At 42.3% G+C, this 15,256-nt stretch overlaps 1 protein-coding gene across 2 annotated transcripts in view; it reads left to right on the top strand.

Moving 5' to 3' along the window:
* The first annotated feature begins 1,630 nt into the window (after positions 1-1,630).
* Positions 1,631-15,256, top strand: part of PCDH10 (protocadherin 10) — a 38,400-nt gene continuing 24,774 nt past the window's right edge. For both annotated transcript variants that reach the window (XM_024745132.1, XM_024745131.1), the window contains exons 1-5: positions 1,631-3,674; positions 3,867-4,444; positions 6,068-6,126; positions 6,684-6,790; positions 14,685-14,990. In XM_024745132.1, coding sequence (XP_024600900.1) covers positions 1,631-3,674; positions 3,867-4,444; positions 6,068-6,126; positions 6,684-6,790; positions 14,685-14,990 — 3,094 coding nt within the window. The remainder of the gene's footprint in view (positions 3,675-3,866; positions 4,445-6,067; positions 6,127-6,683; positions 6,791-14,684; positions 14,991-15,256) is intronic.

Here is a 15,256-nt window from a genome sequence, read left to right on the forward strand (position 1 = left end):
TAGGCGGGCGGGCTCCAAAGCGGAGCTCAGATGAAACTCCTCAGTCACTGACCGAAGGGTTCACAGCTCAACCCGGGTCCCCAAGCGCATTAATCTATTTGGTAAGAATATTGTGGATGTACGTTTAGGAAGGGAAGAGGTAAGTCTAACGCGGCCGCACGTCTATAGGAGCCGCCAGCCCTCAACCCTGGGCTTGAATCCCGCGGCTTTTCAGGACCCACCTAAGCTTCACCCCTCCCTACACTGCCCCTTCAGACCCTCACACTTAGTTTAACACAGTCCTTATCGTATCTGTTTTTTAAAAGCCCTGCCAATCTCCACCAGAGTCCCTTAATTAGGTAACCCCTGCCAATTAGTGGCCCCTCTGCAACTTTTTCCTGTTCTCGGTGACTTATTTCCACGAACAGTAGCAAGGAAAATACCTTAAAGGAAAAAGAATGCTAGCGTCATTGGAAACCCCGCTCCTGGGAGAGGATACCGCTGCTATTATGTTTTCGCATTTGCTGATGCAAACAGGGGAACCTCTCTATTCCCTCGCCATTACCTGCGGCCGGGGACTGGGAACTTTCCGTGGCAGAGTCCCAGCTAGCGCCTCGGGACCTGCCGGGCTGTGGTCGCGCTCACACTCACACTCACCCCGGCAGCCCGGGCGCGGGTTGCATCCCGCCCGGCCCGGTTGCTTGCGTGACGCGCCTGCTTGACGGTCAGGTTGGCCAATTAGCGGTGGCTCGGTGGGTGGTGCTTCTCAGCGATTGGTTGGCAGAATGAGGGCGCTGCGCAAAAACAGGGAAGCGGAGCGCTCGGAGCTCAGAAACTGCCAGCCGAGATCGCAGGCTCTGGGGCTGAGGCAGGAGGAGGGAAGGACTGGAAAGAAGAGAGATAGGTTAGAGGGAAGAAGAGGCTTGGGAAGGAAACAGCAAGAAAGAAACTGCTCTTCACACTTCCAGAGAGGCAAACGACGGTGGAGATGAGGACAGAGAGTAAGACTATGAAAGCCAAAAACTACAAATAGAGCGAAAGAGGAAAAAATGCCAAGAAGCACATCCATCCGGAGAAATGAAGAGAATGAAAGTTTTATGCTGCAGAACCGTTCTTTGCTTTTTCGGCACAAAATTCTCTCGCCGTTTTTAAGCTTTTCTGCATTTGCCAGCCGTTGACGTTAAGAGGCATGTTCAGCGGTGCCAACAGCATCTCCTCTTCCTCTTCCTCTTCCACCTCATTCTTCTCCTCCCATCAGCAAGAAGACAAACCGAGGACAGTCTTGAAATATCAAAATTTCCTCCTTGGGCTTTGCCAGCACCGCGTTGCGCCAAGACTGTCGGAATAAAGGACGCTGACTATTGTTATTATTTTATTAATTGGTCAGTGGAAAGATTACAGATGAGGAAAGGGGACGCCTGTCACCCTTCCTGCGCTAAGATTGAAAAATTAGGCTGAACTGGGGGAAACCCTAAAATGAGGCAAAAGTAATTAGATTTTTAAGGACAGAAAGCCACAAGACAGCCCCCCCACCCCCCACACACACAGAGCGCACTTTTATTTGAGATTTTTTTTTTTTTCGTGGTGGCTGGGGAGGCGATTGGGTGGCTGGCTGGCTGGCTGCGGAAAGCTGCTTCCTTTCCCTTTGGAGATGATTGTGCTATTATTCTTCGCCTTGCTCTGGATGGTGGAAGGAGTCTTTTCCCAGCTTCACTACACGGTCCAGGAGGAGCAGGAACATGGCACTTTCGTGGGGAATATCGCTGAAGATCTGGGCTTGGACATTACAAAACTTTCGGCTCGCGGGTTTCAAACGGCGCCCAACTCTCGGACCCCTTACTTGGACCTCAACCTGGAGACCGGGGTGCTGTACGTGAACGAGAAGATTGACCGCGAGCAAATCTGCAAGCAGAGCCCCTCCTGCGTCCTGCACCTGGAGGTCTTCCTGGAAAACCCCCTGGAGCTGTTCCGGGTGGAGATCGAGGTGTTGGACATCAATGACAACCCCCCCTCCTTCCCGGAGCCGGACCTGACCGTGGAGATCTCTGAGAGCGCCACGCCGGGCACCCGCTTCCCCTTGGAGAGCGCATTCGACCCAGACGTGGGCACCAATTCCTTACGCGACTACGAGATCACCCCCAACAGCTACTTCTCCCTGGACGTGCAGACCCAGGGGGATGGCAACCGATTCGCCGAGCTGGTGCTGGAGAAGCCGCTGGACCGAGAGCAGCAAGCGGTGCACCGCTACGTGCTGACCGCGGTGGACGGGGGAGGAGGGGCCGGAGGAGGCGGAGCGGGAGGGGGCCTGCTCCCCCAACAGCAGCGCACCGGCACGGCCCTACTCACCATCCGAGTGCTGGACTCCAACGACAATGTGCCCGCCTTCGACCAACCCGTCTACACTGTGTCCCTCCCAGAGAACTCGCCGCCGGGCACGCTCGTGATCCAGCTTAACGCCACGGACCCAGATGAGGGCCAGAATGGCGAGGTCGTGTATTCCTTCAGCAGCCACATTTCGCCCCGGGCGCGGGAGCTCTTCGGACTCTCTCCTCGCACTGGCCGACTGGAGGTGAGCGGCGAGCTGGACTACGAAGAGAGCCCGGTGTACCAAGTGTACGTACAAGCCAAGGACCTGGGCCCCAACGCCGTGCCCGCGCACTGCAAGGTGATCGTGAGAGTGCTGGATGCTAACGACAACGCGCCAGAGATCAGCTTCAGCACCGTGAAGGAGGCGGTGAGCGAGGGCGCGGCGCCCGGCACGGTGGTGGCCTTGTTCAGCGTGACCGACCGCGACTCAGAGGAGAATGGGCAGGTGCAGTGCGAGCTGCTGGGGGATGTGCCGTTCCGCCTCAAGTCTTCCTTCAAAAACTACTATACCATCGTGACCGAGGCCCCTCTGGACCGAGAGGCGGGGGACTCCTACACCCTGACCGTGGTGGCTCGGGACCAGGGCGAGCCTGCGCTCTCCACCAGCAAGTCGATCCAGGTGCAGGTGTCCGATGTGAACGACAACGCACCGCGATTCAGCCAGCCGGTCTACGACGTGTATGTGACCGAAAACAATGTGCCGGGCGCCTACATCTACGCGGTGAGCGCCACAGACCGTGACGAGGGCGCCAACGCCCAGCTAGCCTACTCTATCCTCGAGTGCCAGATACAGGGCATGAGCGTCTTCACTTACGTATCCATCAACTCCGAGAACGGCTACTTGTACGCCCTGCGCTCCTTCGACCACGAGCAGCTCAAGGACTTCAGCTTCCAGGTGGAAGCCCGGGACGCCGGCAGCCCCCAGGCGCTGGCTGGCAACGCCACTGTCAACATCCTCATCGTGGATCAGAACGACAACGCCCCTGCCATAGTGGCGCCCCTTCCGGGGCGCAACGGGACTCCGGCGCGCGAGGTGCTGCCCCGCTCGGCGGAGCCCGGTTACCTGCTGACCCGCGTGGCCGCGGTGGACGCGGACGACGGCGAGAACGCCCGGCTCACCTACAGCATTGTGCGGGGTAACGAAATGAACCTCTTCCGCATGGATTGGCGCACCGGGGAGCTCCGCACGGCGCGCCGGGTGCCGGCCAAGCGCGACCCCCAGCGGCCTTACGAGCTGGTGATCGAGGTGCGCGACCACGGGCAACCTCCCCTGTCCTCCACCGCCACCCTGGTGGTGCAGTTGCAGAACCCCTTGGGGCAGGCGGAGCAGCGGTAGGGCCGCTCGCCGGTGTGCGAGCGCAGGTGGTTGGCCAGGTTGAAGCTGTGCTTGAAGCCTTTGCCGCAGCGCGGACACGCGTGAGGTTTGAGCGCGGTGTGCCGAGCGAAGTGGCGCCGCAGGTCCGAGCGGTAGCGGAAGCTCTTGCCACACTCACTGCAGTGAAACGGGACGCGGGGGGCAACGGCGGGGGGGGGCGGGGGCGGGGGCGGGGGGTCAGGGGAGGCCCAGCGCCCCAGCCGCTCCGGCGGCGGGGAGACCTCGCTGGACCTCACCCTCATCCTCATCATCGCGCTGGGCTCGGTGTCCTTCATCTTCCTGCTGGCCATGATCGTGCTTGCCGTGCGTTGCCAAAAAGAGAAGAAGCTCAACATCTACACGTGTCTGGCCAGCGACTGCTGCCTCTGCTGCTGCTGCTGCAGCGGTGGCGGCTCGACCTGCTGCGGCCGCCAAGCCCGGGCGCGCAAGAAGAAACTCAGCAAGTCGGACATCATGCTGGTGCAAAGCTCCAACGTACCCAGTAACCCGGCCCAAGTGCCGGTGGAGGAGTCCGGGGGCTTCGGCTCCCATCACCACAACCAGAATTACTGCTACCAGGTCTGCCTGACCCCCGAGTCCGCCAAGACCGACCTGATGTTCCTTAAACCCTGCAGCCCTTCGCGGAGTACGGACACTGAGCACAACCCTTGCGGGGCCATCGTCACCGGCTACACAGACCAGCAGCCCGACATCATCTCCAACGGAAGCATTTTGTCCAACGAGGTAAGGCTGAAGCGCCAGGACCACCATCTCTCATCTCCTCCATCCGAAAGCCTCCTCTAGCCCGGCCCTTGTATCTCTGGTGCACTGTGTATTTATTTTTAGGATATTAGCTCACTTGTATCTTTGTGGAGGCAGGAATGGGGAGTCACCTCTCCCACACTTTCGTGTATAACTTAAACTTCGTGTTGTCCCTAATTTTCTGCGCTCCACCCCTCCACGTTTATTTTCATTCCCCTCCTTTGGTACTTTGCCACCTTGGACCTTCCCTCTTCCCTCTGGCATCTTTCCTTTAAAATCCCAACCCCCCCTCAGTCTTTTCCCTTCTTAGAAATCTGGGGGTAAAGGGGAAAGTGCGCGGTGGGGAGAGGGAAATGCGGTGGAAGGACCTTCTGGCGCTGGCAAAGGTGTTTTTTTTTTCTCTTTGCATTTGTCCCAGGCGTTAATAAAGTTCATTGTTTTGCTTTGTTTATCGATGCTTTCAGTCGCGTGTAAAAGTAAGCTATAGATTGTTTAACTTTGCACAGTTGTCTAAACTTGAATGCATGTTTTAGTGAATGAGTTATCAGATCCTTGTCCTTTGAACTCGGGTTGCAAAAAAAGCCTTCAGTTCAGCTCTGGACAGCATTTACAGACGCTCTTGAAGCCGAACGCCCACACAGTGTGAATTTGAATGAAGTTGCTTTGGCACAAACCCCTGTAAGCGTAAACTAACAGAAGGCTTAAACAATTGTTGTCTTGAGTATATCTTTTAGCTAATAATTACCTTCTTGCCACCGTTTCGGATAACTCACTGCTGTTGGCTTTCTTCATCCAAGAATTTGGCTTGTCAATTCCGATTTCTTTTTATAAGATGGAGAAGTAGCGAAGTTGAAAGGAGGGAGGGAGGGGGGGAGAACGGAGTTGATTTCTGTAAAAGAAAGTTTGGACCGGAAAAGGCGTGTGGGTGCTGGAGGCGGGGAGGAGAAGGCAGGGGGTGTTTGGAGGGGAAAAAGAATTGGGGCCAGGAGGGAAGGGAGGATTATGAACTCCTTTCTTGGCAGGTTATTTCATTTATTTTGAGTCTTAGATATTATTCATTGACTTTCATGAATATTTGTACAGCTCATTTGTATCTTAAGCACATTTTGAAAATAAACAACAAAATAATTCCATAAAATATCCAAACTTTTTCTTATTGAGCGTGCTGTTTTTCTTGTGTCAACCAGTATATGCACCTAAACACTGTTTCTAGGCCACTGAAACAGAAAGACTGCAGCATATATAACTAGGTTGACCCTATTGGAGACAATAGTTTATGAGCCCCAGCTATGAGGTCATTTGCATTCTCTCCTTAACACACACACACACACACACACACACAAACACACACACACACACACTTAAAATTGGCCTTTTACCTCTGCATTTTTTTTTTAACCTTTACTGAAAATCTAGATTGAAGTGTCTCTGCATATCTTCTTGCCTTTACCCAGCAATCACTAGTCTGAGGCTTTAGGACAGCTTAGATATTCATAAAAATGTACACAATTACTTAAGCTAGAATTAGTTCCTAACTTCAAAAGCAGACTTGTTAGTTAAACCCTTAGCATTCAAATGCTCTTGATTTATTTATTTTTTTTCTAGACTAAACACCAGCGAGCAGAGCTCAGCTATCTAGTTGACAGACCTCGCCGAGTTAACAGGTATGGACTCCTTTTTTTTTCCTACCTTGGTGTATGGACAAATTACTACCTACTAAAAGTAGGAATTAGGTATATTATTCAATATCAAAATAGAAAATGATAAAGTATTTCCAATTAGGGCAGGACATAAATACTGATTACGTTAGGTTTCCTAGACAATAAACTTTAAAAATATTGGTGTGTTTCATTTACGTACAACCACTAAGTATACTTGAATATTTTGTCAGTTTACACTCCTACACTGCTTCTAATAATCTTCCTAGCTGTTCCAGATATATACATATATATATCTTCTATGAAAATGATATAAACATATGCTTAGTTCCAATCACAGAATAATGGCTAAACTTTACATGCCTTAACGGCTCCAACTAACTGCTAATGTTTAATTTTAGAGAGTTAGGCTTAAGGTTATGAAAACTAGCTTTAAGCAGAAATAAAGCCACCTGAGAGCTCTAGGCATCTGCAGCACCATCAGTGACCATGTGGTGGCAGAAGAATGTTTTCTGTGTTTCTTCACCTTTTTTATTCTAATATTCACATTTTTGTACTTCTAGTTCTGCATTCCAGGAAGCCGACATAGTAAGCTCTAAGGACAGTGGCCATGGAGACAGTGAACAGGGAGATAGTGATCACGATGCCACCAACCGCGGCCAGTCAGCTGGTAAGTGTGATCAAAGGGCAATGCTGACTTTTATAGTGTTTTTCAAAAATCAATCCTGAAAGGATGATGTTCTAGGTAATTTTTAGTATTAGTAAATCTACGGAAGAATGGTGCCATCCTATGTCGACAATTGTATACTCGAAGAGGATTGTAATATTTACTGTTCCTTCAGAGAATGAAAGCTAGAAATTCATTGTGGAATATGTTAGACTATGAAACGTTTCTTTTTTATGTAATGTTCTTTCCTGGAATTATACTGCATACAAAAGCCATAGATTTCTCGCGTGGTCCAGTCCTCAGTCTTCAGTCAATTACGATATTATTAGACTTGCTTACGGATGAGGTAACTGAAGATGAATGAAATTGGTTGACCTGCACAAGGTCACAAGAGGATGAGTGGATGATTGGGGACCAGAATCCAAATTTTTCCATTTCCAGAGCAAGGCATTTTACATGTCAACGAATATTGAATGAGAGAAGGAATGGTGATTAAAATCATGAATAGGTTGAAAGCAGGATTTCCAATCCTGGGTTCTTAGGCTTCAGGACACTAGTTAACATTTGATAATGTGTATTTTCTGAAGCATCCTAGGTTCCCTCATATTTTCATTGGATCCATGTTCAAAAGTTGAACTGTAGGTATATTTGTATGCAGGCTTAATGGTATTCACTGATGGAGGTTGCAACGTGATACGTATTTTTTACTTTGTTTTACTTTATCTTACTTTACTTTTTCTATATAAATTTACCCTTTAAGTTTTATAGGATCCTGATAACTCTAACTACTAATAATTAAAGAAAACACTTAAAAGAAATAAAATATGTACCTTAAAATAATGAAAACAATTTCACAAGGTTTGGGTTTTCTTTCCACTTAATTTGCATTTCAACTATGAAGGGTGCTTGTTGATTTTTTTTTTTTTTTGCTTTTTCTTTTTCAATTGAGTTTTGTGTTCATCTGACACATAAAGAAAGGCAAAGGCAAGCTAACTTTTATAACTTCTAAGACGCCCATCATTGGACTGTCTCAAGGTCCAACTTCATTCACTTGAGCTTTGAGCTTTATTTTGGTTAGTGATTAAGTGTAGGGTGATAGGGTTCTCATTTTCAAGGTACCATTGATCCTCGAGAGCACCCATTCCTTAACACGCTCCCTGGGCCTCTGAACGGTGCTGACGCAGTGTGCCAAAGGGCAGTATCAGCCCCACGGTCGCCTGGCAGCAGTGGTGGCTGCAAGCCTCTCACTTGGCTTATGTGTGCCGTGTCTGAGGCTGCCTTAGCCTTGGGAAACGCAGGCAGGAGGAGGGGAAAAAAAGGCTGCTCAAGGGTCTCTTTATATTGCTGCAAGTCATTAATATGCAGACCTAATGAGACTTGAGAACTGCCAAGAATCCCCGGAGGTCCCTGCCCCTTGCGGGCCTTCACGCTAAGTGAACAGAGCATCTATTTAGTGTCTGGGAACCTGACAACAAACCAGATCTTGCCAGAAGTTTATATTTGAGTACAAAGTCCCTTTCATTTTTGGCCTATATATGACATATGATTTATTGTTATCTTTTAAAAGGTATATGTTTAGAATTGCTCATTCCTATTCCTTTTTCAGAGTTTCTAATTTAATAGTCTGCCTTTTAAAACTTTTGAAACAAAATGCTTAAAATTAAAAAAAAAAAAAAAGAGTATCCACTGCTGCATGGTTCCTTGGGTGCACTTTATTCCTTTCCCACTCCCCCCTACTTTATTTTTTTAGTTTTTTTGTTTTTTTTCTGTAGCACTCCAATCTCAATGAACATTTCAATTAGTTTAGTCCCCTCAGACATAATGAGCCATAATAACCGAAAAAAGAGAAATGAATAAACATCTGCAAAAAGTGTTAAATTTGGAACATGGATGGGAATACATTCTTATCAGTGCGCCTTCCCACTAGCTCTTTCATTTCACAGGCGCTCAATGTTGCCATTTTGGTAATGTTTCTTTTAAATTATTTGAGATGTCAAAACATTAAAAGGAAATTTTAAATGCTAAATTGTGTAAGGAAAACATATTTAAAAGCAGGCAGTTTTTCTTATCAAAATGGCAAATTCTTTTTTCTATCTTTGAGTTCTTAAACATGTAAAAGTATTACAGAATTAACAATCTACTTCATTAGCAGTTATAGAGCTGCCACCACATACTGGGCACAATGATAGCTGTTTTCAAATTGTAATAACACACTCGTATTAAGAAGTAATTATACCTTCGTGTGCTGAATTTAAGTCAGATTTAATATGTCTAATTTTATTGTAAAAATGATTTTGAAGTGTTTACCTTGTAAAGTATAAAACCCTAAATGCAGAGAATTAAGATGTTAATGACTTTTTCCTGTCCATTCTTTGTTGGGTACTATAAACTTTACACCAAGTAGCCACAGTATTTCCAAAAAGTTAAGCCTATTTCAGGTAAATAAGTACATCTGCTTTATTACCTTCTAAAACCAAGTATTGATGGTCTTCCAATTTTGCAATATTTAGAGAATATTCTTCATAGCACATACATTTCCAGGTTTAGAATATGAAAAACTTTTGTGCTAATAAGCAGATCCCACTGAGCTAGGTTATAAAGGGGGGAAAGTTAGACTATCAAGGAAAAACAGCACTGAAAAGAAATAGATTCTGAATTCTTTAGTTTGTACCTCATTTCATACTATATTATATACACTGTTTAGCTTAGTGCTTCACCTGTTTAAACTTCCTAAGTTTTTATTTATTCCCACTTTCTTTTTCTATGTTAACATTAGCTTGTATTTATTTATTTGGATATTCCTTCTATTTATTCTTCTATGAATAGTTTTCCTTTTTGTTCTTTCTCCTCCCTCCCCCCCTTGCTTTTCTCCTTTCTAAGCCATTTGCAGTCACCAATCTTGTTCATAGAAGGGCTTTAAACACGGAGGCAGCTGCACAGAGAATCACATAAGCTTTTTCAGTTTTCCACTGCACCTGGCTCCATGTGTGAAATTCTTCGGCTTGACCACTGCTCTGTGGCACTTACTTTCTATAGCCTTGTCAAGGTGCTTTCCGTTTTTTTCAGTGCAGTATTGATGTATTGGTTAGATATGGCAGAAGTCCAAGGAGATGTGGTAAATGCTTACATAAACCATCACAAGGGGAGAAACTGATTAATCAAAGCTTAAATAGCAAAAAAAAAAAAAAAAAAAGATAAAAAAACAATAAAATGAACTTAAAACCAATATATTTTCAATTTTATAATACCATTAGATTAAAAGATAAAATTTTTGTCTAATTTAAATACTGATACAACATTTTTAATTGTATATTCTTAAACATTTTAATATTATTGGAGGTAGATCTAAGGCAATCTATTTAATTGTGAGAAATTTTTTTCCATTTATTAAATACTTACCATGTACATACTAGGATTAATTATGAATTTATTTTTAATAATTGTGCCTTCTTGAAATACGTATTGAAGAAGAAAACGCTAGTAAGTGATGATTCAGTTAATGTTACTTGTTATATTTACCTGAAAATTTTCAAATTTCTCTTCTTGTAAATTTTTCTTTTAGTTATAAAGGGAACTTAGCTTCTCAATGTGTCAATTTCTTACCTAATTATCATGAGATTTATACATGACACATGGTCAAAACTTGGCTATAAATTTAAAGAATTAAGTGATTCGTATTATTGGTATTTTCATACTAGTAGATAAAAGTATATCATGAAATGCATTAAGCCTCTGCACTACTACTACAATGTCAATAAGAGAATTCTTGGTTTGTCATAAAATACAAATTCCCCTTTCCTGACTCCAATAAGAATTTAGATAATGGCAATTAGTTTCTGGCTTTATAAATAAAGTGAATTCATACCATTGCCTGAATAAGCAAAAACTTTCTGTTAAGGTTTCTGGTGAAAATGTGAGCTACAACTTGATAATGAGGAGACATTTAAAATTGGAAAAAATATAAGACCAATGTTAAGAGAAAACAGAGAAAAATATAAACATTTTGAAAGATAAGTAAGGAGAAAATTTTGATGTGCATGTTTTGATTTTTTTCATGGGTGAATTATGTTGTTAAATCTCTGCTCTCAAATCAAATTTTCCTAAAAATTATAGCAATATTTATGGTTAGAGTTAATATCTGTAATTTCTCCAGTGTTAAATAATTAAAGGAAGACTTGAAATTTCCTCCAAAACTTGAGTGTTGATTTTTTAAATTACTTATCATATTTGGGGGAAAAAAAACCCACATATTTTCTGAAGGCTTGGTATGTGAGAGAGAAATGAGTATGTAAATTTATAGTATTACATTCATCAGAAAACAGCACAAATTGAATACAGATACCTTTTTGGAATCAGTTTGTTCTCAGTGGTAATATCACTGCCTCTGACTGTAAGGGATCAAGTTACTTGCTAGTTAAAAAAGATGTATTAAAAATTTGTCTGAATATATCTTTGCATAACAGGCAGTCTATCACTTCAGCTGTCATGCCTTGCAGAACAGACATTTCTGAGAAGTGGAAAAAAATAAATAAATAGGATAAGAAATTGTAAATAAAATATGTATGTTGAAATGCTTCTTAGGAATTACCAAAACTCAGGCTTGGCCTGTATTTGTCTGCTATACAAATCCCACAGGTTCTAAAGTAAGGGCATTTGAACAAGAAGAAAAAAAAAAAAAAGAAGTTAAACTTATTTTCTCTTGGGACTTCAGTTTGAGCTGTTAAAATATTCCGAAAGCAATGTGAAAGGTATGCATTTTTAAATGTCCCATGTACTGAAATAACTGACATTCCTGTCCTTTGTGCAGTCATTTACCACCACAAAAGTTAAATATGCCTCTGCTTATCTGGTCATTAAAATAATATATTTAGGGCTTCCCTGGTGGCACAGTGGTTGAGAGTCCGCCTGCCGATGCAGGGTACACGGGTTCATGCCCTGGTACAGGAGAATCCCACATGCCGCTGAGCAGCTGGGCCCGTGAGCCGCTAAGCCTGTGTGTCCGGAGCCTGTGCTCCGCAACGGGAGAGGCCACAACAGTGAGAGGCACGCATAAATTTAAAAATAATTTTAGTCAATGGCTCCCTAAGGTGAGGACCAGTAGTAAATGGGCAAGATGTATTTGGTTCTCAAACTATATATCTAAGACAAATGAAAAAAACATTTTCAGTGAATGTTTCTAAAACTTATTTGAAATTTATTGATGCACTATTTATATGATTTTAAAAAATTGTTTCTGTGTCTGATATTTTCCTCATGATAAATTAGTATACTTGTCTTATCAGTAAAACTGGTGAAACATCTACATGCAGAATGTGTGCTATATTCCCTTTCCTTGTAGTTATATAAAGCTGTGTTATCACTATGGGGATCCCACTTTAAAAGGAGTAGCTCATAAATTTATTAAGAACATTATTTACAAGTGTTCCCCTTTCAGGCAAGTAACAGTGTTCTTCCAACAGAAAGCTTTATCATATTCCTCACTTTTCTTGTTATGCACATGATATGTTTTGTTTTACAGGTTCTCAATTCATGAGAACTTTACTTCATCATCTAAGGGAATTTTAACTAGCCTCTAATAAGTCAAAGAGGCAGAAAAACATACACTCCGCGAGAAGAAAATGGGCACAACTGAATATAAACTACCCATAAAAACAAACTCTACTAAAAGTACCCTCTAACATAGGCAAACATCTTAATGATAATGTTGAGAGACTAGATTATTAAAATTTTTCTCTGTGATTATCATTTTCAAAATTATAAGAATACTTGGGTACAGTGTTCAAACAGATGTGAAAGATTGTTAATGGTCTCATGAGGTATATCTGAAAGGGTTTGATCAGTTATGTGATGAAAAAGTGTATTAATATCAAATTTTGCATTAGTACCCATCTTTATCAGGATCCAATAAAACAATTCTGTCTTAAAATTTGAATTTTTTCATCAACTTCAAATTTAATGACATGAATTTATTTTTAAAATATATAATTGCTCATAATTTACTATTAATGGTAGTTCCACCTATCAAAAAGGCCTTTTATTCCTTATCACACTATAAATAGGGAGCATTTAGAGTACAGTGCCTCAAAAAGAGACGTCTCTGGTTCTCTAACTTCTACCTAGCTCATATGTCAGTGTGCATCAGGGATATTCTCCTTCCCTTCCTCTTTTTTTTTGTTAAATACCTATCTCCTTACAGGCATAGGACAACTGAACTTCCCTGGTGTCTACAGAAAAATTGACATGTTTTACATGCTGTTCTTAGTCTGATTCCTTATCTTGGCTTCAGCTCATGTTTATGTTCCTCAACAGTTCACTGATCAGTAGTTTACTTCCAGGCTTATGCATCAATTATCAATGGAATGTTAGAATTGAAGTCAGACTTAGCATTATACGTAGTTTAATTCAAAATAAAAAAGTCATTATAAAGTGAGATTAATATATGATAAGAAGCTTGGTGTTATTTCTTAAAACATAATATATGTAATTAGCTGTTCTTAACTCCAAAATACTTGAGGATAATCTGGAGGTTTAATAATTGTGAAAAATTGATTTCTTTATATTATATATAGAGATGTTAAAATATATACACAAAAAAGTAAATTAGTACTAGTAGAATACCATTAGGAATTTGCAAACTAAAACTTGTTCAAGAGCTCAAATCACTCATAACATTTAAAGAAAAAAAATCAAGTGTGTTCATGACATAAATATTACTCTGTTGGTCAAAAAAATAATCCCTAGTTTTTCCACACCAGGCATTTCATGCATTTGAGAGTTTCTGACATACGGACTAATCACACTTTGGTTATTTCAAATTGATCCTGTTTTTAAACATATTTAATAAATGCGTTGCTCTGTTTAGAAACAAGTTAAAATGTGATTTTGTTTATGTACTTATTTTTTCACCTACTGCTAGTTATCAAAATGAATAACAAATGGTATTCTATAGTGCCCCCAAATTGTTATGTTTTCTTAAGAAAGTGAGTGAGCTTTCCTGAGTCATAAATAACGTGTTTAATATTCTTGTCAATCTATGGGAGACAATGAAACTTGAAGATGTCGTTTGAAATCTTGGTATTCTATCTAGGATTAGTAAGCAAACAGCTCTGTGTTGTCTAGGACAAGTGTTTTCCAATATAGAACAAGTAATAAAGTATTTGTCAATAGTGTTTGCAGCTGACTCATATTGCACTTGTTACCTTGGTTTCACTAATTACAGTCATTTGTTCTGGACTTGTCTAAGGTGGTAAATGATAAGTGGTTTGTAGTAATATGGACTACGAGAGTGTCACTGAAAAATAACTTTTAGGAAGTCATTTTCTAGGAACCTAAGAAAGCATGCTCTTGGGCACTCACGAAATCTTATTTTATTCTTGTTATTTACTGATGTATCAGTATGTATGCCATGTTTCTGTTGAATTTCACTTTTTATTTCATGTCCAGATTTTATAATCTAAATGTCATCACTAGTACTTCCCATATTTCTTCCCTTTTTGTCTCTAAGAAAAAAAATATCAGATGACTTAACATCATTAGAGATTATGGATAACGAAGGTTTTCCACTTCGGTTTTTTCTCTGTTATGAACTTCACGAGAGATTTTTTTAAAATATTCATTCTCACTATTTTCTAGTTATTTAAATAATTTAGAGCCAACATTTCCCCCCCGATATCCTGAGTAGTTTAGAAACATCTATCTCAGAGGCCTCTTTGCCAAGAGTCTTACCCTTTATAAAATAATGTAAAGCGATTTTTGGCTCCTGTCAGGTTAAAACAAGAAAAATTTGTCAAGATACCTTCACCCATTTCTCTTTATGCTGCCTGTAACTTTTCACTTCTAAGTAGCTGGTCATGTTGGTGAAGGCTCCCTCCATAGCTTCTGTGTTTTCTGCTCGCAGGTATGGATCTCTTCTCCAACTGCACTGAGGAATGTAAAGCCCTGGGCCACTCAGATCGGTGCTGGATGCCTTCATTTGTCCCTTCTGATGGACGCCAGGCTGCTGATTATCGTAGCAATCTGCATGTTCCTGGCATGGACTCTGTTCCAGACACTGAGGTGTTTGAAACTCCAGAAGCCCAGCCTGGGGCGGAGAGGTCCTTCTCCACCTTCGGCAAAGAGAAGGCCCTTCACAGCACCCTGGAGAGGAAAGAGCTGGATGGACTGCTGTCTAATACACGAGCGCCTTACAAACCACCATATTTGAGTAAGTATTCCGTAAAAGGCTGTAGCAAAGTATTCCCTTTCAGGAAATAAAGTTCAACATGCCATTCTTCTTAGTAAAAATAGAGTTCAGGTTGTTTTCAGAAACAAGGATAAAAGTGACTCTTGGATGCAGACAGCACTTTACAATCGAAAAATGGATATACTTAACAAGAAGACAAATTCCTGGGTTAGGACATGGTGGTTGGCTACAATCAAAGATAATTTTTGATGTTGTTGAAAACATTTTTCAAATGATCTTCCTATTTC

The sequence above is a fragment of the Neophocaena asiaeorientalis genome, unplaced genomic scaffold, assembly GCF_003031525.2.
Source record: "Neophocaena asiaeorientalis asiaeorientalis breed wild unplaced genomic scaffold, Neophocaena_asiaeorientalis_V1.1 scaffold65, whole genome shotgun sequence".
Lineage (NCBI taxonomy): Eukaryota > Metazoa > Chordata > Mammalia > Artiodactyla > Phocoenidae > Neophocaena > Neophocaena asiaeorientalis.